This window comes from Bos indicus x Bos taurus, chromosome 12 (assembly GCF_003369695.1).
Source record: "Bos indicus x Bos taurus breed Angus x Brahman F1 hybrid chromosome 12, Bos_hybrid_MaternalHap_v2.0, whole genome shotgun sequence".
Classification (NCBI taxonomy): Eukaryota; Metazoa; Chordata; class Mammalia; order Artiodactyla; family Bovidae; genus Bos; species Bos indicus x Bos taurus.
The window spans coordinates 75,936,594-75,960,171 of NC_040087.1; the positions used below are offsets into that span (position 1 = coordinate 75,936,594).

At 40.4% G+C, this 23,578-nt stretch overlaps 1 protein-coding gene and 1 long non-coding RNA gene across 2 annotated transcripts in view; both read left to right on the forward strand.

The window, feature by feature from the left end:
- Positions 1-314: 314 nt before the first annotated feature.
- LOC113902516 lies at positions 315-3,379 on the forward strand. The gene is made up of 2 exons (XR_003513848.1): positions 315-354; positions 2,925-3,379. It is a non-coding gene; the product is annotated as an uncharacterized LOC113902516 (long non-coding RNA).
- Positions 3,380-4,487: 1,108 nt separating this feature from the next.
- Positions 4,488-23,578, forward strand: part of TM9SF2 (transmembrane 9 superfamily member 2) — a 51,603-nt gene continuing 32,512 nt past the window's right edge. Inside the window, exons 1-3 of the mRNA XM_027557890.1 lie at positions 4,488-4,839; positions 21,443-21,510; positions 23,221-23,314. Of these exons, the coding sequence (XP_027413691.1) occupies positions 4,675-4,839; positions 21,443-21,510; positions 23,221-23,314 (327 nt within the window). The 5' untranslated portion in view covers positions 4,488-4,674. The remainder of the gene's footprint in view (positions 4,840-21,442; positions 21,511-23,220; positions 23,315-23,578) is intronic.

A 23,578-nucleotide genomic window follows, 5' to 3' on the forward strand; every position in this document is an offset into this window, starting at 1 on the left:
CCATTGTTATAGATACAGGCTTCCCTTTTCCGGGTTTTTGCTAATGCTGAGCTCGGCGGATAGAGGTGGTGATGTGTGTAGGGAAGCGAGAAGACACGCCTTAGACACTTCTGCGGGCTGGGTCTCCAGTAGCCATTTGACGGCGAGCTGGCAGCCCGTCCCCTTTCTTTCCTCTGTGAATGGAGGATAAACGCGTGTGGAAAACGTCAGGTTTAAGTCAGCGCTGAAAGTCTGTTGTTTTTCAGTCGTTCAAGTCGTGTCCGACTTTTTGCTATCCCATTGCCTGCAGCACGCCAGTTTTCCCTGTCCTTCACCATCTCCCCGAGCTTGCTCAAACTCATGTCCATTGAATCGGTGAGGCCATCCAACCATCTCATCCTCTGTCGTCCCCTTCTCCTGCCTTCAATCTCTCCCAGCAGCAGGGTCTTTTCCAATGAGTTGGCTGATCGCATCAGGTGGTTGAAAGTCTGTGACTGTCAATTCAGATCTAGAATTGATGTGGTCTGGCCAATTCCAGTACCAATTCCAGTAGTGTTCTCCCGTTACTAGCTCCTCCTTCGTGTTCTAGATGGTACTGTAGAGGCGGGGGTGAGGCAGTCCACAAATAACCACGTTAATGCCAGGTAGCAATAAGTGTTTTGGAGTGTCAAGGTTAGGCAGAAGAGTGGAATCGAGTGATTTAAAGATTTTATGAGCTTGCTATTGTCAAGAGTGGACGCTGAGAGGCTATTGCAGGAAGTACTAGTCCGAGAGAACAGATTTTGGCTCGGACTAGAGTGTAGCTGTGGATTTGGAAAGTATTGAAAGGATTTAGTGTACTTCAGCGGCCCAGTGAACTATATTTATTTATTTATTTATTTTTGTCATGGTGTGTGATCTTTTTAATGTGTTGTTGGATTCTGATTGCTAGAATTTTGTTAAGGATTTTTGCATCTATGTTCATCAGTGATACTGGCCTGTAGTTTTCTTTTTTTGTGGAATCTTTGTCAGGTTTTGGTATTAGGGTGATGGTGGCCTCATAGAATGAGTTTGGAAGTTTACCTTCCTCTGCAATTTTCTGGAAGAGTTTGAGCAGGATAGGTGTTAGCTCTTCTCTAAATTTTTGGTAGAATTCAGCTGTGAAGCCGTCTGGACCTGGGCTTTTGTTTGCTGGAAGATTTTTGATTACAGTTTCAATTTCCGTGCTTGTGATGGGTCTGTTAAGATTTTCTATTTCTTCCTGATCCAGTTTTGGAAAGTTGTACTTTTCTAAGAATTTGTCCATTTCTTCCACGTTGTCCATTTTATTGGCATATAATTGTTGATAGTAGTCTCTTATGATCCATTGTATTTCTGTGTTGTCTGTTGTGATCTCTCCATTTTCATTTCTAATTTTATTGATTTGATTTTTCTCCCTTTGTTTCTTGATGAGTCTGGCTAATGGTTTGTCAATTTTATTTATCCTTTCAAAGAACCAGCTTTTGGCTTTGTTGATTTTTGCTATGGGCTTTTGTTTCTTTTGCATTTATTTCTGCCCTAATTTTTAAGATTTCTTTCCTTCTACTAACCCTGGGGTTCTTCATTTCTTCCTTTTCTAGTTGCTTTAGGTGTAGGGTTAGGTTATTTGACTTTTTTCTTGTTTCTTGAGGTATGCCTGTATTGCTATGAACTTTCCCCTTAGGACTGCTTTTAAAGTGTCCCACAGGTTTTGAGTTGTTGTGTTTTCATTTTCATTAGTTTCTATGCAAATTTTGATTTCTTTTTTGATTTTTTTTTCACACCATTTTATTTTATTTTTTTTACATTTTATTTTATTTTTAAACTTTACATAATTGTATTAGTTTTGCCAAATATCAAAATGAATCTGCCACAGGTATACATGTGTTCCCCATCCTGAACCCTCCTCCCTCCTCCCTCCCCATACCATCCCTCTGGGTCGTCCCAGTGCACTAGCCCCAAGCATCCAGTATCATGCATCGAACCTGGACTGGCAACTCGTTTCTTACATGATATTTTACATGTTTCAATGCCATTCTCCCAAATCTTCTTCCCAAAGAAGAAATTTAGGTTATCTTCTAGGTTTGGGGCTTGAGAAGCAGGTGATATGCAAAACAGGAGGAAAAGGTTGGGATAGGGCCAGTGAGATAGTGAAGATCAAGTATTTAGTGGCACCGCATAAACAGAAGATAGTAGACAAGAAATTTTCATTTTTCTGCCCCTTTCTAAATGTAGAGAACATTTGCTTCCTCTTATTATATTGGAAATCTCTATGACTTCAAGTATGGAAGTGTTTTCACCAGCCCAAATAAGTTCAACAAATATGTTAACTGATTTGCTCCAGGGAGAAGCGACCTAGACAGGATCCCACCGCTCAGACCCCCTCAGCCTCCTACTCACCTCCTCCCCGAACCCCAGCTTTGGTTATAAAAATGGCTCCCTTTTCTCTTTCCTCTGCCCTGCGCTTAACGTATATTCCCGCCCTCTCTCCCATTCTCCCTTAATCTTCTCAATCATCTAAAGAAGATGGACAACCTTTTCTCTACTTCCCAATTCTCCCTGTTACCTGGAACTTGATAAATTAATTTGCTCAAGGTGCGTACGTGAATGGATAGTAGTGTCCCAAAGCTGCAGTTCTTAGTGTGCACCTCTGCAAGAAAGAATTCTTCATTATTCTGGTTATCCCCACAGAATATAAATCAGTAGTTCTTAGCCTTTTGCTTGGTCATAGATTCCTTTGAAAATTTAATAAATGTTATAAAATTTCCGGGGCGGGGGGGCGGGGAACGTGCAGATACTCACAAGAATTTAGATAGGGTTGCACGGGGCTCCACACTTTTCTGAATTATCCCTCTTAGCAAACTTGCCCATTCTTGAATTCTGAGCTGGGGGTACATCTGGGTTATAATTCCTTGCTATGTGGTCTAAATAGATGGCTTCTTCTGCAGATTTGATCGAAAGTTAAACATCAGAGGAATGGACTTCGTGAACAAAAACTGTGGCCCATACTTCCAGTCTGCAAGGATCAAGCCATTTGCTACTGCAGTCAACCAACAACAGTGCACCCTGAGGGGAACTCAGGATGGAGAAAAATCAATATTCTGTGCTTCGGAGCCTGGCCCTGGATAGTTAAGATGCGTATCTAAGGAATAATTTCACTGAACTCAGATGCTTGCATCTGCTCATATGTACAAAAACACTAAAATCTTTAACTTGAGATGTCTATTCTTTGTGATTAGCAGTAACCTTTGGATATTGGCCTAGCTATTTTGTTCCAGCCAAAAAACTCATATACATCCTGTCTCCTCCCTTACCTCTTGAGACCGGTTCTTCAGAGCTATCTGAGAGGGGGTTTTCTATGCTATGTTCCTTAGTAAGTTCCCTGAATAAAACTTAAAACTTCCATGTTGTGTGTTTTCTTTTGTCACCAAAAGCAAGTTTCTCCTGGAACAGTGTACCACACAAACACACACAAGTACGTTGTGCACACACTAGCACAGGCAGCGCATCGCTTCAGTAGGAAAAGTGACAGAAATTTGCTCAAGTATGATCATACCAGATTTCTATTTTGCATGAACTACATTTCTCACTGGGCTCTAGAGTATGCCCATGTCTTCCTTTGTAAAGAAATGTCAACCTTATCTTCCCCTACTTGCCTAGTCCATTTTCCTCCCCACCTCATTTCCACTCACCCTTAAGGGGAGTCTTATTTAGTCTATGCAAACACTATGCAAAAAACAAACTGTCCCACGCAAGGAGCCACTGCATCCAGTGCTGGGAACCGGACCCTGCAAACACCTCTGAGTAGCTATTTGAAGATGGGCAGCTGGTTTCTCCCCTCTTTTTTTCCTTATCCTGTACCTACTGCTACTGCTAAGTCGCTTCAGTCGTGTCCGACTGTGCGACCCCATAGACGGCAGCCCACCAGGCTCCCCCGTCCCTGGGATTCTCCAGGCAAGAACACTGCAGTGGGTTGCCATTTCCTTCTCCAATGCATGAAAGTGAAAAGTGAAAGTGAAGTCGCTGAGTCTTGTCCGACTCTTAGCGACCCCATGGACTGCGGCCCACCAGGCTCCTCCGTCCATGGGATTTTCCAGGCAAGAGTGCTGGAGTGGGGTGCCATTGCCTTCTCCGATCCTGCACCTAACCGTCTCCCAAACTTCTTCCCTCCGCCAACTCATCCTTCATCAGCAAGTACTTTGTGTAATATTACAAGTCCGTAATGGGGGTTGGTGTGCCTCAAGCACTGAGGCGAGGAAAACTGGGAAAATGAGGCATGGCAGCAAGCCTGGGGCGCTGGGCAAGAGAGACACGCTCCCCGACGCCCCAAGGGGGCTCCAGATCGGAATTTGGAATCGGAATGCGGGCGCTGGAACCTCTCTCGTAGCAACAGCCCTAGCTGGCCCGCCGAAAACACGGAAAGTGGATTTCCTCGCCGCTCCCTCCCAGAAACTCCCCGGAGCGCTCGCGGCCGCTCGCACGGAGCATGTGCGGGCGGCCTCGCGCATGCGCCGTAGAGGTCCGGGTCGGTTCTGTTGCGGAACCCGCGCCGTCTCCTAGAGCCACCGGAACTCTCCGTCGCGGGGACGGCCTCCTTCAGCTTGGGCGGCCTGCTCGTCGTCTCCGAGCCTCGCCCCCGTCCCTCCTTCCCTCTTTTCCGCCCCGCGGCTCGGCCGCCTTTTCCCCGAGACAGCCGTCATGAGCGCGAGGCTACCGGCGCCGTGTCCCCCTCGGTGGTGGTTGCTGCTGTCGCTGCTACTGCTGGGGGCGGCCCCGGGCCCGCGTCGGGGCGCCGCTTTCTACCTGCCCGGCCTGGCGCCCGTCAACTTCTGCGAGGAAGAGAAGAAGACCGACGAGTGCAAGGTGGGCGCGGCCCGGCGGACAACACCCCCCTCACCCTGCCCTGGGGGGAGCCGGGGTCCGAGGGGAAGGGGGCGTAGCCGCTGTGGGGCGGGGGTTGCGGTCGGTGTCGCCCCTCAGAAGTGCGGGGCCGTGGGTCGGTGGCGGCTCCGAAACGGCCTCGGTGAGCGGCGGGGGTAGGTTGTGGAGGACTTGGTGGGCCTCGGCGCGCCTCAGGTCTGGCGGGGCCAGGTCGAGCGAGCAGGTGTGTGTGTGTGTGTGTGTGTGTATGTGTGTGTGAGTGAGTGAACCGGGGACAGTGAGCTGTGTGCGGGTTGGTGAGCGCTCCACGGATAAGAGGGTGTGTTTGCGCCAAGGAAGGGGCCCTCGCCAGGTCTTGCAGGAACTCTTTGATCTCCTGGCTTCCTAAATTTTCTACTTTTCTGGAATCCTGGTCGGTTATGAGGTCTTGTGCTTTCTAGGACTTGGGGTTGGGGGGGGTGTATTTTTAACCTCAAGATTAGGAGTCGCTTCCTTATTTGTGGAGTTTTTACACCCAGAACCGTGTGAATTGCGTTTAATAAAGAGTTGTTGTGATGGCTGAGACCGTTCATGTCTTAACCTTTTAAGTGTGTTAAAAAAAAAAAGTTTTTAGTATGCAAATATATATATATATAAGATCCCCCTGTTCAGTTTCTTTAAGACGATTTTGAACACTTTAAAGAAGCAGGCGACAGGAGAAGGCGACGTTTTCTTCTTCCTAGGGCAGACCTTGAAAACTTTGTAATCTCTTAACGACCTTAAACCCAAGGCTTTCAGTTTAACTACTTTGTAAAAGAGACATAAGTAACCTGTTTCGGGGTTATTCGGCATAGGGCAGGACAGTATACCTATGCAATTATTTTAGATGGCTAAAACTTACCCTTTGGGGCGCGAGAAAAGTCTTTGAAACCGTTAATAATTTTAACAATTCAAATAGTCCTTCAGCAGACGTTTACAATCTATAAATAGGTTTATTTACTAAGTTTGAATTTTTTAAGCTGGTGTTAATTTTATTACTACTAGCTTTACTATAGTTGTGAATTTTGAGCTTATTTTAGGGCACTAAAGAAGCTGTTAAATTTTTCATGGCATTTTACAGTTTCTGTTTAAAAAATTGGATCCTTGAAAATATTTGAAGATCTTTAAATTCCACGCAGGTTAACGGCGCTTCAGTACTGTAACTCCGGTACCTTGCAGTGCAAGGCGCTTTCACTCTTAGAGTTCTGGCTGAAAAAAACCCAAACAAACAGTGCTTCCAAATGGAAGAGAGAGCTTGTCCCACAAGCACACTGGTTTTTCCAGTAAATATTGTAGTAACCAGCCTTTAAAACTTAGTGTTTGGTCTTTAAACTTAACAGCAATTGTGTATTGTATAACTAGTGCCTATAGAGACAGAAATATTCCTGTCTCCTAGGAAACTCAAAGGTCATAAGCTTATGACAGATTATCAGAATGTGATGTTATAAAAGATGTATGTCCAAAGTGCTCTGAAACACAATGAGGAAACATCTGTGGATTGGAGTCTTCAGGGAAAGCTGCAGAGAGGAAGTGACATTTGAGATGGACTTCAAACATGAGTATGAGTGAAATTTACAGGTGTTCTTCCAGTTAGGTAATGGTTAGGTAATTTTGTTTCCTCAGTTAGGTAATTTTGTTTCCTCGACAGGTCCTTTTAGGTAGCTACTTTTAAAACTTTTAAAATAGTAAACTCTTGATTAATTTCAGGGAGTCCTTTTGGCCTTTTCATTCTCACAGATGTAGGAATAAAACAGGCAAGACAGATCATGTTTGATTTCTGAGATGTTTGGATTTCTTCTGTGTGGCCAGCTGCATTCACATCTTGGTCAGTGGTAGCAAATATCAGACCAGTACAAAGATGTACTTTTAACACTTTTCCCCTAGAATTTGACTAATTGGTTTAGGGAATTTAAAGTATACTTTAACATTTCTTCTCTTTGCCTCTCAAAGGAGAAAAACAATAAACAGTCTAAACTTTCATTACATCAATCAGGGAATTAATAATTTTTTCTCATCATTCCACGTTTGTTAAGGAAGACAGTCTTCTGTACACTGTTAGAAAAACATTTTTAAAATTGGAACTGGAATTGTGACGTGGGAATAATTATAAATATATTGAAATCTATTAAAATGATAAATATTATAATAATTATTATAAATGATTATTTCCAGAAGATGCTTTTCAGTTCAGTCGCTCAGTTGTGTCTGACTCTTTGCAACCCCATGAACTGCAGCATGCCAGGCCTCTCTGTCCGTCACCAACTCCCGGAGTTCACCCAAACCCATGTCCACTGAGTCGGTGATGCCATCCAACCACCTCATCCTCTGTCGTCCCCTTCTCCTCTTGCCCTCAATCTTTCCCAGCATCAGGGTCTTTTCAAATGAGTCAGCTTTTCACATCAGGTGGCCAAAGTATTGGAGTTTCAGCTTCAAAATCAGTCCTACCAATGAACACCCAGGACTGATCTCCTTTAGGATGGACTGGTTGGATCTCCTTGCAGTCCAAGGGACTCTCAAGAGTATTCTCCAACACCACAGCTCAAAAGCATCAATTCTTCAGCGCTCAGCTTTCTTTATAGTCCAACTCTCACATCCATACACGACTACTGGAAAAACCATAGCCTTGACTAGATGGACCTTTGTTGACAAAGTAATGTCTCTGCTTTTGAATATGCTATCTAGGTTGGTCATAACTTTGCTTCCAAGGAGTAAGCATCTTTTAATTTGATGGCTGCAATCACCATCTGCAGTGATTTTATGTTAGGAAATCAGGAGTTGGATGAACTGGGCAGGTCATTGATAACCATTTCCATCAGTTTTTTTTCCATCTGTAAAATAGAGATTATCATATATGCTTGTTATATGGTGGTGGTGGTTTAGTCCCACCTAAGTTGTGTCCCAACTCTCTGCCCATGGGATTTCCCAGGCAAGAATCCTGGAATGGATTGCCATTTTCTTCTCCAGGGGATCTTACTGACCCAGGGATTGAATCTGGGTCTCCTGCATTACAGACAGATTCTTTACTGGCTGAGCCAATACACACTGCTTATTATATATTCCCCTTGAAGGATATTTTGCCTTCACTAGAGAGAAAGTACAGTACTTATCATTGTTGCAGTATTATGCAATATTCATAGCTATAGAGATGAATCAAGTTTATCTTCAGGGTAACAGTAATTTATGGGCTATAGTCTTTACATATCCTGTGAAGTCCATGTCCTGTATCTGGCTCACTATGTATACTGAGAGACAGTCAAAAGAACCCTGAGGATTCAGTTATTTTCTCCTCTCAGAATTATTTTATGTTCAATTTACTATCATAGAATCAGGAATCTAGTGAACATCAAATCCTATTCATATTTTTCTAGCTTCTGATTTATGATCTTCATTTACCTTTATAAATAGTGTGACTGTGTTCTGTGGCTTTTTGTGTGTGTGTATGATTTTTTTTTAAGCTTGGTATCATTACATATACATTTGAGCATCAACGTAGTGCACGTTTTCATGAGGTTTTTATTGAATATATAGTATTTCATTGTGTTAGTATACTATGGTTTATTTCTTGCTTACAGGGCATTTAGATTGGTCCCGATTTTTCTCTACTATAAGTAACATTGCTAGGATGTATTTAGCAGGAATTACTTGCATATTCACAAATTACTTGTTCAAAGGCAAGAAACAATTTTATAGCCCTATTTAATATCACCAGGTTTTTTCCAAGAAAGATTTGATTTACAGTGCCTGTATGTATGCTAAGTTGCTTCAGCTGTGTCCTACTCTGACCCCATGGGCTCTGTCCTTGGGATTCTCACGGGCAGTCATACTGCAGCAGTTGCCACGCCCTCCTCCAGGGGATCTTCCTGACCCAGGATTCAGACCTGCGTCTCTGTCTCCTGCATTGGTAGGCGGGTAGTTTACCACCAGCACCACCTGGGAAGACTGTCACGAGCTAAATGACTCCCTCCGTCTCCTCAGTATTTTATAGTTTTTATTTATAAATTTAATAGCTTTGTCATGGTACCCAAAACAGTTTTTTAGTGCTGCATTACTTTTGCTGCTATTGAGGTTTTTCTTTTAATTTTTTTCTCTTATTTTGTTAGTTTTTGAAGCCACAGTATTAAAGAATTAAAGCATGGTGTAAAGGTTCATCTAGTCAAGGCTATGGTTTTTCCTGTGGTCATGTATGGATGTGAGAGTTGGACTGTGAAGAAGGCTGAGCGCCGAAGAATTGATGCTTTTGAACTGTGGTGTTGGAGAAGACTCTTGAGAGTCCCTTGGACTGCAAGGAGATCCAACCAGTCCATTCTGAAGGAGATCAGCCCTGGGATTTCTTTGGAAGGAAGGATGCTAAAGCTGAAACTCCAGTAGTTTGGCCACCTCATACGAAGAGTTGACTCATTGGAAAAGACTCTAATGCTGGGAGGGATTGGGGGCAGGAGGAGAAGGGGACGACAGAGGATGAGATGGCTGGATGGCATCACTGACTCTATGGATGTGAGTCTGAGTGAACTCCGGGTGTTGGTGATGCACAGGGAGGCCTGGCGTGCTGCGATTCATGGGGTTGCAAAGAGTTGGACGCGACTGAGCGACTGATCTGATCTGATCTGATTCCTTTCCTCTAGCATTTTACTTTCTTAAACTCAGGGGATAATGTGTTGACAACAATAAGCAGAATAAGCCCTGGTCAAGAGTGAATAGATCTTCACAGGGTAAAATGTGCAGTTAGCTTTAGACTGAGTTTTAAGACTTCCCTAGTGGCTCAGATGGTAAAGTGTTTGTCTACAATTCGGGAGACCCGGGTTCAATCCCTAGGTTGGGAAGATCCCCTGGACAAGGAAATGGCAATCCACTCCAGTACTATTGCCTGGAAAATCCCATGGACAGAGGAACCTGGTAGGCTACAGTCCATGGGGTCGCAAAGAGTTGGACACGACTGAGCGACTTCACTTAAGTGTACTGAGTGGCATTCTAATGACTAATAGCTGAAGATTAGTGAGCAGTTCACCCTTGCTGCTTTTAACTTTCAAGCAATTATTTAATGGCTTGTGATGTTCTTAGATGAAAGATTAACATTTTCTTTCCTGTCTAGTAAGGGGAAATGACCAAATGTACCCCCTAGTGGTTAAGAAAAAAAATTTGAATTAGTTTAACAACTTTTTTAATTAAAAAAAAATCAGAATCTCACTTTTAAATATCCTTTCTTGGTAGTTATTTTTAGAAGCTTTTAATAAATTCTGTGTCTGTTATTTTGGGAGCAGTTGCATTTTATTGTAGAATTAGTCAAATTTAAGAAAACAGTTCTAAATGTTCTGAACAGATACAAGAATGAACATTCATTTACGTGTTTTAACTTGACCATAGAGACAGTTTGGAGATTTTGAAATATTTAAAGAAAAAATATTTACACGTGTGTGTGCATGTTCAGTCACTTCAGTCGAGTCCAACTCTTTGCGACCCTATTGAGCGTAGCCTGCCAGGCCATTTTGTCCATGGAATCCTCCAGGCAAGAATACTGGAGTGGGTAGCCATTCTCTTCTCCAGGGGATCTTTCCAACCCAGGGATCAAACACGCGTCTCCATTGCGGGCAGATTCTTTACTGTCTAAGCCACGAAGGAAACTCCTTTTTTTTTTTTTTGCATGAAATTGTTTTAAATCTGTGGTTGTTCATTATAGTGGATGTGAAAGCTAGGATTAGGAAAGCAGGCATGATTGATATAGATAAAATACGGTCCTACTGTCTCTGGCTCTCCATAGAAGGAAGCCCTGCAAGAGGTGTGTTCTTGAACAAGACCGCAGCCATGTGCTGCACATGCAGACACACATAAGTTCTAGAAACTGGTCTGTGCTCTTTCAGCCTCAGAGCCCAGTTCCGGAAACCCCTGCTTTGACTCTGGCTTGCAGTGTACTATCACCACGCCCTCTTAGTCAGTGTTGTTCTCTAGTTAATTGTAGCTCCTGCCTGTCTGTGCTCTGTGAGGCCATTCTTTGTTGCCATGAAAATTAACTAAGTATCTATGAAAAGCTTTGTGAGAAATTGGTGAATGTATTTTTCTCTAAGAGAGTTCTTCTTACTCTGACCTTTGATTCTTATTTAGTGCCCTTTACTAATAACAGTGATAGAGACTGCAGTTTGTATACTTTGTGTGTGCCAGGTGTGTATTAACCTTAGTTGATCCTCAGAACAGTCCTGTGGTTTTTAGATGGGGACCCTGAAGGCTGGGTAGGATGCAGTGCCCTCTAGTCAGGACGAATTGAAGCTGCGGCTCCAGGAGTGTGTGAGTTCGAAGCCTGGGCTCTTCACGTTGGAATCCTCCTGGGTCTGCGGGCTGAGCAGGTACCTCTTCTGCTGCCCCACCTGCAGATGCCCAGCTGCTTGTAATCCTGGACTTGCACAGTTGCTGCACTTACAACAAAAAGCTCTTTACCTACGTAATCAGTTTTTAACCAGTCACATTTTATATGTCTGCTCCTTCCTTTGATACAGTCTAAAGTTGAAATTTTATTTTTTGATGGGGAGTGGAGAAAGAACCTTAGGATCTAGGAGAGTAGTTTCTGGGCCCTGTTGGTGAGGTAACTCAGAATTTATGAATTCCAGCACGTCTGTTGGGATTTGTAAATTACATCCGAGTTAAGGTTTTCCTTCTTTAGACATTTTCCTACTATGGACTTCTCCAATATTAAAGTAGTTGAAGCTTCCATAGTTTTCCTTTCCTATGGCTATACCTTGGCTTTCCCCACTGGCTCAGCTGGTAAAGAACCCACCTGCTGATGCAGGAGATGCAAGAGACAGGAGTTCGATCCCTAGGTCAGGAAGATCCCCTGGCGAAGGAAATGGCAACCCACTCCAGTATTCTTGCCTGGGAAATCCCATGGACAGAGGAGCCTGGCAGGCTATAGTCCATGGGGGTCACAACAGTCAGACATGACTTAGTGGGTGTGCACACATACCTTGGTATCTCAGATCTTTTTGTAACTTGTCACTTGCATTGATCATTGTACAGAGTGCCTTTTTTTTTTCTTTTCTTGGCCTTGCTGAGCCTTCATTGCTGCGTTCAGGCTTTCTCTAGTGTGGTGAGCAGGACCTACTCTGTATAAATTGTGGTGCATGGGCTTCTCATTGCTGTGGCTTCTCTTGCAGAGCACAGGCTCTAGGGCGAAGCGGGCTCAGTAGTTGTGGCACACAGGCTTCGTTGCTCCATGGCATGTGGAATCTTCCCGGACCAGGGATCGAACCTGTGTCCCCTGCGTTGGCAGGCAGATTCTTAACCACTGGACCACCAGGGAAGTCCCCAAAGTCAAATTTCTTCCCTGAGCTTTCCCTCTACCTTGAAAAACAATAGTAGGTGTAAGATGGGACACATGTGATGGCAATTGTAAAAGCAGAATCAAAACAAAGGAACAAGGAAATGGGAAATTCGGTCCTATAGCAAGATGTACCTTGAAGCCATAAAGTAGGGTGTAGTTGTGACCAAGGAGAAGGAAATAGCAGCCCACTCCAGTATTCTTGCCTAGAGAATCCCGTAGGGTCGCCCAGAGTCAGACACGACTGAACCGACTTAGCAACAGCAGTTGTAACCAAAGTTGGTGTCAGAAGTGGAATGGGCAGATGGGGACTAGAAATAAAATTGTACGTTTGGGAGGAGAAGGATTTAGAAGGGAGATGATAGAACTCTCTATAAAAATATTTTCATAAAAGATTTCTTAGGGTGGTGTTGTAATCAGTCTTGTTTTGTCTGTGTCTTGCTTTAGGATTACTCTGTACCTTTCTTATGTTGTCACAACTTTTCATGCTTGTAATAACTCATCTTGGGGCAGTCTGAAAGTGGGGATGTTGAAAGTAACCTTAAGACTCTTCAGGAGTTGGCGATCTCTAAGGCAAATTTCCAGATGGAAATGTATTTAATTAATGTAGGGATGCGAAATAAAGATGTTTAGAATGAAAAATGACCCTAAAGTTAATCAAATACTGCTCTCTTATAGCGATTGCCATTTTAATAAAAAAGCAAACTAAATCCCATAGATTTAGAAAACTAACTCCCAGTAGCTACCCCCAGAACACGTAAATAGCTTTGTCACTTTTTTCTTTTACTTCCTTCAATGAATGCCCTCTCTCCCACACCTGGATTATAAATTCTTTAAAAGGCAAAGCATTCATGCGTTTTATTTTATTATAGCATTCACAGTGTCTAATACAGGACATTATGGGCTTTGAATAAATGTGTTGATTGAATGAATTTCTCATGGTTTTTCAGGATTTGTCGTTGTAAGTGTTCTTTGGTTTTCACATGCATTGCAAATTTTAGTATTTCCCCCAATTTATTACTTCTTTTGAAGTCATCCTTCCTGCTTCTGACATGTTTCCACACTAAATTTTACTCTTTCATCTTTATTTCTTATCGCTTTCATTTGGCTTCTGTCACTTCATAATATGACTGAAGTCCACTCTTATCTTTAAAGCCTTTTCTTTTTCCAACTTTTAACTGCAGCAATTTTCAAAATTCAGAAGAGTTGAAAGAATAATGATCAGTATATCCACCGCTTAGCCCTCTAGAACCAACGTTTGTTTAAATTTTCTTCTGTTTGTTTTATCTATGTGTGCACTTAACATTTTTTAGAGACAAATGTCATGTTTGTAGCGTACTTTTGCCCTTCATGAAACCACATACACTCACTGGCAGTCTTAATTCCTTTCTCCTTTCTTGTGATTTTTAACATTTATCCTACTGTCGTATTATGAAGATCTAGTAATACTATTTTTATGATACTTATAATACTTTTGAGATTCCTTGTTTGATTGTAACAGTCAGTGTTTAAAATAGAGTGTTATAAATGTAGCATATTTACAAATATATTGTAAGTTGCTATATTCTGTGTGAAAAGGTATCATTCATTTTAATTTACAGTTCTTATTGTGCTTTATTTTTTAATTTTTTTAATTAAAAAACATTCTTTTGTCATGCCCAGAGCACGTGGGATCTTAATTCCTCCACCAGGCATCGAACTCTCACCTCCTGCCATGGTCTTCACCACTGGACTATAAGGGAAGTTCCCTTAGAATGTTTTAAATGAGATGTCTTAAATTTTCAAAATCTCACAATGTAAAAAAGGTAGGATGAATGAAAGTGCTACAAAAATAGCCAAGAGGAACTGAATAGCCAAGATGTGTTTGATTAGTTCATCAAATGACAGGGAAAGGTCCATAATTTAGTGGTGATATCAATGATGGACCAACTTTCCTGTAAAAGTAATTGGAAAAGTGTCAGAAGGAGAAAAATGGAGGACTGAGAGCAGCAGAAATTAAAAGTGGTAGCAGCAGTTCATTACTTGCTTTTCTGAACCAGCAGTCCAGTTTTTGAACTTTTTTCTTTGTCTTAAAGCAGAGCAAGTAATCCCTAGGTCGTAAGGTTATTATGAGAGTTGTGCTTGATAATTATTACCTTCCCCTTCCCTAGACTAATAGCCAAGAAGGGAGTAATGAATAGGCATAAACAGTAAATGAGAAGCCACTGTCCTTAGTATCTTTAATGAGCGGGAGATGGGACAGCCTCTCCCAGAAACCCTCAAGGTTATCCCTACACTGATAGGTATATAGATTGAAGAAGGTCCAGTTCCTCTTAAATAATAGACAGTAATAGCGATCTTTAGCTTACAGTTAAGCATTTATTGTTATAGTTTAGTCACTAAGTCGTGTCCAACTCTTTTGTGACCCCACGGACTCTAGCCTACTGTCCATGGGATTTCCCAGGCAAGAATACTGGAATGGGTTGCCATTCCCTTCTCCAGGGGATCTTCGTCACCCAGGGATTGAACCCCTATCTCCTGAATTGGCAGGCAAGTTCTTTGCTGCTGAGCCACCAGAGCTCCCAATTAGACATTTAATTTATTAGTTACTGTGTGACAACTATGAACCTGTATTGTTTTCTTTTTTATTATTACATCATTCATTCTTCACATTCAAAATTACTTGCCCATAAGCACATGTTTATTAACAATAGACCTAGGATTTGAAATGAATCCAGAAGTCTAACTCTATTCTCCCTCCATACTGAAGTTTTGTTCTCTATTTGTATGTTGTGTGTTAGTTTTTGTTTAGATGAAAGATTTGTGGGAAGGATTTTTTTTTTTTTTTTGCTGTTTTGGAAAATTTTGTGGACAGCCCTCCACAAATTGTAGACATCCTTATAAATCATAAACCAAGAATGAAATATGTTTCTTAGGTGATGTTAACATTTTTGTTATTAGGAGTAGAATTCGAAGCTACTTTACCAGGTAAGGAAAAGTTGATAGGTAAATTTAATGGGATGTTGTTACTAGACAAAATGCCAAGTGTGAGATGGATAAAAACTAGTAATGTACAACTAAGAAAATAACGAGGGAGAGTGTGTGAGTCTTTGGGCTCTAGCCTGAGATGGAGTAAGTGTGGTTATAATCAGTTTAAATGATGCTAAATTTTATAAACAGAAGACTAGCAGGATGTCTAGAAGAGAAATTTTCCTGGCTTCTAGAGCTTGATTCAGAGATTTAAAGTAGACTTAGAGGAAGCCAGTGAATTTGATTTCTAAAGTTGTGACAAGATAGTTTTTTTAAAAGGTTAAACTGGAATTTAAAGTGTTGTGGGTTTCCTAAAGGGGAGTGAAGTAGGGAGTAAACCATCAGTTCAGTTCAGTTCATTCACTCAGTTGTGTCCGATTCTTTGCAACCCCATGGACTGCAGCACGCCAGGCCTCCCTGTCCATCACCAACTCCCAGAGCTTACTCAAACTCATGTCCATTGAGTCGGTGATACCATCCAACCATCTCATCCTCTGTTGTCCCCTTCTCCTCCCACCTTCGATCTTTCCCAGTATCAGTCTTTTCAAATGAGTCAGTTCTTTGGATCAGGTAGCCAAAGTATTGGAGTTTCAGCTTCAGCATCAGTCCTTCCAATGAAAATTCAGGACTGATTGCCTTTAGGATAGACTGGTTGGATCTCCTTGCAGTCCAAGGGACTCACAAGAGTCTTCTCCAACACCACAGTTCAAAAGCATCAATTCTTTGGTGCTCAGCTTTCTTTATAGTCCAACTCTCACATCCGTACATGACTACTGGAAAAAACCATAGCCTTGACTAGATGGACCTTTGTTGGCAAAGTAATGTCTCTGCTTTTGAATATGCTGTCTAGGTTGGTCATAACTTTCCTTTCAAGGAGTAAGCATCTTTTAATTTCATGGCTGCAGTCACCATCTGCAGTGATTTTGGAGCCTAAGAAAAGAAAGTCTGTCACTGTTTCCACTGTTTACCCATCTGTTTGCCATGAAGTGATGGGACCAGATGCCATGATCTTCATTTTCTGAATGTTGAGCTTTAAGCCAACTTTTTCACTCTCCACTTTCACTTTCATCAAGAGACTCTAGTTCTTCGCTTTCTGCCATAAGGGTGGTGTCATCTGCATATCTGAGGTTATTGATATTTCTCCCAGCAGTCTTGATTCCAGCTTGTGCTTCATCCAGCTCAGTGTTTCTCTTTATGTACTCTGCATATAAGTTAAATAAGCAGGATGACAACATACAGCCTTGACATACACCTTTTCCTATTTGGAAAGCAGTCTGTTGTTCCATGTCCAGTTCTAACTGTTGCTTCCTGACCTACATACAGATTTCTCAAGAGGCAGGTCAGGTGGTCTGGTATTCCCATCTCTTTAAGAATTTTCTACAGTTTGATGTGATCCACACAGTCAAAGGCTTTGGCATAGTAAGTAAAGCAGAAATAGATGTTTTTCTGGAACTCTTGCTTTTTCGATGATCCAACAGGTGTTGGCAATTTGATCTCTGGTTCCTCTGCCTTTTCTAAATCCAGCTTGAACATCTGGAAGTTCACGGTTCATGTGTTGTTGAAGCCTGGCTTGGAGAATAAACCATGGGGAATGGTAAAAGGGGAGACAGACTTCCAGAAGTATCTGAGGCTAATTTGGATCTTAAATTTGCAAAAAGAAAGATGTGAAATGTTTAAGCTCTTGTAGTAATAAAAAGCCACTGGGAATATACTTCCAGAAGCTCTCTTAAAGTTATATGAAACAAAGAGTAGTAAATTTGGTCATGGGTAAGTTAAGAAAGTATATTTGAAGGAAAAGAGTTAAAAAGTATATCTTTGAGGTGATGAGCTCTAAACTATCAGTTATAAAACTTAAAAAAGAGATGAAGAGTGCCATTGAAGAATTTATGCTTTTGGCCAGAAAGGCTAATGAAAAGTAACAATGTCATCCTATACGTATATGAAACTTTGATGTCTGTATCTTGAATTCTGCCTATAATTCTCAATGGTACACCTTTTAAGAAAGATATGAGAGTAGGGCAAGGTCCTGTGAAAAGCAGTTGGCATGATCAAGGAGATATGACAATTCAGAAGATTAAGACCTTTCCGTTTTTAAAGATTAAGACTCAAAGGAAAGATGAGAGAAGTCAGAAAATGAGAATAGGGTTTTCCTTCGGTCTTATAATCCTACAGCCAAGAGATGTACCATGAAACTTCAGAGAGAACATCATAGACTAGGAAGATATCTTGCCTCATCCATTAAGTGGAAATGGAAAAAACTTTTACTCTAAATTTATATGCTCTTCAACAGTGTCCTAATTTTTTTTTTTTAATGGCATCAGATCTCTGAACCTTTTGCCCTGTTTTGGGTTTCCAAAGATGGGCATTGAAAGAACATTGAAAACTGCCTGGAAAACAGAGCTCGGGGCTGAACTCTAGGAGTCCAGTCAGCTTGCTTTCTGTTTTGTAGGGTCCTGATCTAAGAATTGTGTTTACATTTTTAAGTGATTAGAAAAAAAATTTTAAAAGAATAATATTTAGAGATGAGTGAAAATTACATGAAAATCACATTTCAGTGCCCATAAATGGTTTTACTGGACTGCAGCCAGGCTAATTCACTTCTGTAATGTTTGTGCCTGCTTTTGCACTACGATCGCAGAGACTGTCCAGAAAAGCCTAAAATATTTACTCTCTGGCTCTTTGGGGGAAAAAATTTGCCAGCGTCTGGGATAGACTAACATTTGAGTTATTTTTCCAGGTAAAGAAAAGTTTGTCATGACTAAAGGCTATATAAAGGGTACTAAGCAACATTTTATTTTTTTTTCCATTACCATGCTGTCCTATATATAAGCCATTAGTCTCCTGTGACCTCTTAAATGTAAAATTTTAAATAAAAATTTAAATTCAGATCTTCAGCTGCACTGACCACATTTCAAGTGACTGACCGATGGTCTTGTGTGACTGGTACCTACTGAATTTGACAGTGCGAATAAGGCTGTTTTCATCATTGCTTAAAGTCTCTTGGACATTGCTGCTTGATAATACTTACATAGTACTCTGTGACAGGCTCTGTTCTTGAATCTTCTCAGAAACCACTTGTAGCAGAGAGTATTACCTTCATTCTACAAATGAAAAAACCAGGGCCCTGGGAAGTGAAACAACTTGTCCAGGATCCACAGCTAGTAAATGTCAGAGTCAGGATTTAAACCCAGGCAGCCTGGCTTCAGAGTCTGTGTTTTTAATCACTTTGTACTGAACAAGGTCGAGAGTAAGGAGTGTACTTAATCGTAGCACAAGGAAGTTAGCTTCTGTGATGAAAATGTGGCTCTGGGGATTTTGAGACTCAAAACATAAAAAGTTGTATAGAATACAGTAGCTACATTCCTTCCTGGAAAGAAATGTAAAGATGTGAACTGGATTAACTTTTTAGGAGCTTTTATTTCTCATAAGATAATATTAAGTGAGTGCTTGGATTCTGGTGTACCTATGAAGTATTCTGGTATATCTGCTATGAAGCAGTGTTGACCCCCTTACAATTAGTGAAAATTATTTTGGCAGAGTAAGCTGTCATCTGGAAATTTTGCCTTCAAAACAGTTACAAATATTTGTGATAATTACTGAATCTGTAAGGTTAAAATATCATGCCCTAATTGTCTTCTTAGCCAAAATGACCAGTGATACATTCTTGAATATTTTACACAAGGAGACAGTTAACCTTTTTTTGTGTTTGAGACAGTGTTGCCATTGAGTTGTCATTTTATTTGAGTACAGTTTTAGGGGGTTTATGTGCTACTGTTCCAGTACTGTGTTCAGAGGCTGATGTCTTCCATTGTTGATCATGAATACTGGAAGAGCATTTTAGTGGGTGTGCAGTGTAGTTTGGGCTTCCATATTCTGAGTATCATTACATTTATTTGGTTTTTTTAATATAACAGATTCATGGCACTTCATGTATTAGGCACTGTTTGACGTACTTTATAAATGTTAAATCCTTATACCTCTGTGAGAGAAATAACTATTATCCCCATTTTGCAGATAAAGAAACTGAAGCACCCATGAGGAAACTGAGATGTTAAATAATTTAATCAAGGATAAATAGTGGAGCCTGGAATTTGAACCCAGGCAAAGAGGCCCCAGAGGTCTACTCTTGCCCACTGTTTTGGTATTTTTTCAATGATAGTGTATTAGTTTTTGTACATTGAACATCTTGTCTCACTTTTGGGGTTTTGACAGGTATAGAGGACTGCTGACAGCGCTAGTAAATGAGATCAAAATGGGAGATGTGGCTTTATGCACTTGCAGGTAGCCTCATGGTCAGAGAGGCAGCCATAGTGATCTGAGCCTATAAAATACAGGTAAACAGCTCCTGTTTGTTTGTTTTTGATTAGCACCAAAAGTACTTCAGAGCACAATTTACTTACTGACATTTTCAACTGAAGAATTCTGTCCTGAGTAACAGTGAGCCACACTATTGGGAGAGGGGTATGTGGGGTTCTATGGAACTTAAGATATGCCTTGGAGAAATTCAGGGAGCTTCAGTAGGCAGGCGTGGCTTTAAGTTAGCCCAGGTTTCCTAGGAAGTTCATTCAGCTTTGCTGTTTCTGCCCTGTTGTTAAACTTTATTTGGTCTTCATGAATTTCTTCTCTGTTACTGCCTTTGTAGTTAGCATTCTCAAGTTGATCCTTTAAAGCTGTCCTCCAAAGCTAAACCATGCTGTCGTTGTCCATCTGCTGTCTGCTTAAGAGCATGAGATTGTATTTCTAGGACAGTTGATCTGAAAATTTGTTAACCTACCTGGCATTTCTTTTTATTTCTTTAATAGTCCGATGATGTTTAATAGCTAATTTTCTATCAATAGGCATACTGTGATATGTGTCTAGTTTTTTAGTGGACAAGTCTGCAATATACATTCTTATATATGGTCTCTTGTGCATGGTTGATTTTATTTCTAGGGGGTAAGTTCTCATAAGTAGGAGTGGTGGGTGGAAGATTTTATGTATTAATATTTTGCTTTTTAAAAGGCTATAACCACTTCACATTTCAAAGATCCACAGATGTTATATATAGCTTTTGCAATTTTTTGGCCCAAGTTTAGTAGTATCTCAGCTTAGTTAAAAATGTGTCTCAAATTCATATCTTCAGATTTTTAAAAATAAATGCCATGACTGTTTATCCTCCTACACTTAGATATCTCAAAGGCACTTCAAACAAAACATATCTAAAGGCAAACTCATGATCTCTTCCCCCAGACCTAATCCTCTTCCGGTGTCCTTTTTTTTTAACTTGTCCAAATCAGAAACTTGGACAAGTAATTTGTCTCTGGTCTTTAAACTTAAGACATTTTTAAACTCTTATCTTTACTCTCTCTTTCTCTCTCTCACACACACAGCAATCAAAGTCCTGTCAAATTTATTTTCAAAATATTTCTTGGCTGCGTCCATTTCTCTTTTTCTTCTTGCTGACAACATTTTTTCAATGCTTGAATGCTGTGAGAATGTTTTTTTTTTTTTAATTGTTTAAAAATTATCTTTGCTACAGAATGAAACTGGACATGAAAACCAGATTTAAAAAAAAACAATCTATATAGATGTGGTGAATGATTTATTTTAAATGTCTTATTACATTTGTTAGAAAATTTTAGAACATATTGAAAACATTTAGAAAATATTGGAGACATTTGCAGCTGAAAACTAGCCAGACAGTTCAGTCACTCAGTCACTCAGTCATGTCCAACTCTTTGCGACCCCATGGGCTACAGCACGCCAGGCTTCCCTGTCCATCACCAACTCCCAGAGCTTGCTTCAACTCATGTCCGTCGAGTTGGTGATGCCCTCCAACCATCTCATCCTCTGTCGTCTCCTCCTCCTCCTGCCTTCAATCTTTCCCAGCATCAGGGTCTTTTTCAATGAGGCAGTCCTTCGCATTAGGTGGCCAAAGTATTGGAGCTTCAGCATCAGTCTGTCCAATGAATATTCAGGACTGATTTTCTTTAGGATTGACTGGTTTGATCCCTTTGCAGTCCAAGGAACTCTCAAGAGTCTTCTCCAACACCACAGTTGAAAAGCATCAATTCTTTGGCGCTCAGAATTATTTCGTTGTAATTTAAATGCATATAAATCTACTCAGTGCATGGATTTATAAGAGAACTCTTTAAAGTGAGTTGGATATCATAAAATTTCACATTTCAAAAGTCAAATTCCTTTTCAGTTCTAGGCATGACCTAAGTTTTGGTCTCCAGTTGCTTATATTCTCATTCTGTATTTTCTCATTTTCAGGCTGAAATAGAACTATTCGTGAACAGGCTTGACTCAGTGGAATCTGTTCTTCCTTATGAATATACAGCGTAAGTTTCTCGGCTTGGTTTTCATACGAAATTTTGTGTCTCATCAGGATTTTATGCATTTAGAACTTTACTTTTCCACAGTTAGTGGTAAGTTCACACGCATTTTAAAAATGTACAGGGCCTGAAAACATTTTTAAAGGGGGTATTCTTTATTTCTGAAGTAGGTTTACAACGTGGGATGTGGTCTCTTGATGTTGCTTTGCAACACCAACTGAAACTGTGGACCGTGGACTTCCTTTTTACCTGATGGACAAATAGCCATCTTGCTTTCTTTAATTTTTTTGATTATTAAAAAACCCACATAGTTTTAATCAAAATCCTTGTGTCCCACATAATCAGTCCCCAGGAAAAACTGCTTTGTTGTCTGCCCCCTGCATTTTTTTCTCTGCATATTCTAATGTACCTGACACATTTTTGTTTTAAATAAAAGTAGGTTTATATATTTTATTTGCACCTTGTTTTTCTCACTGAATCTATTGTGGACAACTTTTCTATGTTAATACCCAGCTGCCTCAGTCTTTTTAGTAGCTGTTTATTATCCCTTTTTAGAGATCGTGTGAAGTCTATTTATGCTTTGTTTCACTAATTCTCTGTTTATGAACATTTCATTATTTCCATTTTTGGGATATTATAAAAAATTCTGCATAAATATACTTTTTTTTTTTAAATTTGAGCACTGTGTACCATATTGGGTGTAAAATACAGTTTCTGAATTTTCGTTGGCTTCTAAATTTCTGCATTATCTAAGTTTTGAAAAAAAATGTTTACTGTAGAAAAATACACAAAAATTTAAGATAATCCTATGAGAATTTGTAATCTTAAACATGGATAAGAGGAGGATACAGAGTTCATGAGCGAATGGACCACAATTTATGTAACTGTTGGAGACTTTTTTCCTAGTTTTTGTTAAGTAAACAAATCTCTCTCCTTAAATTTTTGTGAATATTCTTGGGAAAACTCAGTGGATCTCTTACATCCAGTAGATGGAAAATCTTCATTAGGGGACTTCCTAGCTCTAGTTTTTATCACTCCAGATTCATCTTCCTCTTACGGCTCTAACTAGTCTGTAGTCATTGTGCTGGTCTCAACCGTAGTGAACACAGTACTGCCCTTTACTGTTCTATAGCAGGGCTGAAATTTGGCTGTAATGTTCAAACAAATATGATTAGTAATATCAGGAAATTATAGAGAAAAGCTTTTAGCTGACTGGTCATGGCTTCTGCATGACTCTTGTTTTCTCAGAGGGTCTGTCTGGCCATGCTTTTCATGTTGGCCATGATGAGACAGGTAAATTTGACAGATGTAAATGTAAATTTGACACATCTTGAAAGGTCATTAAGTGAATATCTGGATTAGAAAGATAACAAGGGGAGGTAAGTTATGCAGAATTCCCCTGAAGAATAGGATGTAAATAATTTTATCATTGGAATGAATAATAATAAATTGTACTGTGTCAATTTTTAAAATTCTATCATTTATATCTTAATAAAAGTATTATTTGAAAATCAAAGTGTTATAAGGCATAATTTTCCGATTTTTGTTTTGTTTTGAGGAGATGTGGTACATGGAACTTGGAGTAGGAATATATTTCTTATTCATCTACTAGAGCTGCTGGAGTGATAGTACCTAATCTGTCCTCTAGGCTGGCTAGGGGTTTGGTATCTCATTGCTTCCTTTTTCACTTAAAAGCTTAAATATTCTTGTCTGCAGGTTTGATTTTTGCCAAGCATCAGAAGGAAAACGGCCATCTGAAAATCTGGGTCAGGTATTATTTGGGGAAAGAATTGAACCATCACCGTATAAGGTTTGTATACAGTGTTATATAAACGTCATTTAGATGCATCTTTCCCCCTCCCCCCCTTACAGAAAAGCCTGTGGTAATTTACTAAGAAGGAATTCATTTCTCTTTTGCATCCAGAAATAACTTCTAAAGTCACAGTTTAAAAAGATCCTTCCCCTTTCACAATATGTCATGAGTAAGTTTGTCCTAGGGAACATTCCTCCAGTCAGTATTGTCAATGATAAGAGTGCTCAGACCCCCTGGCTCACTTTGCAGAGGGATCCAGAA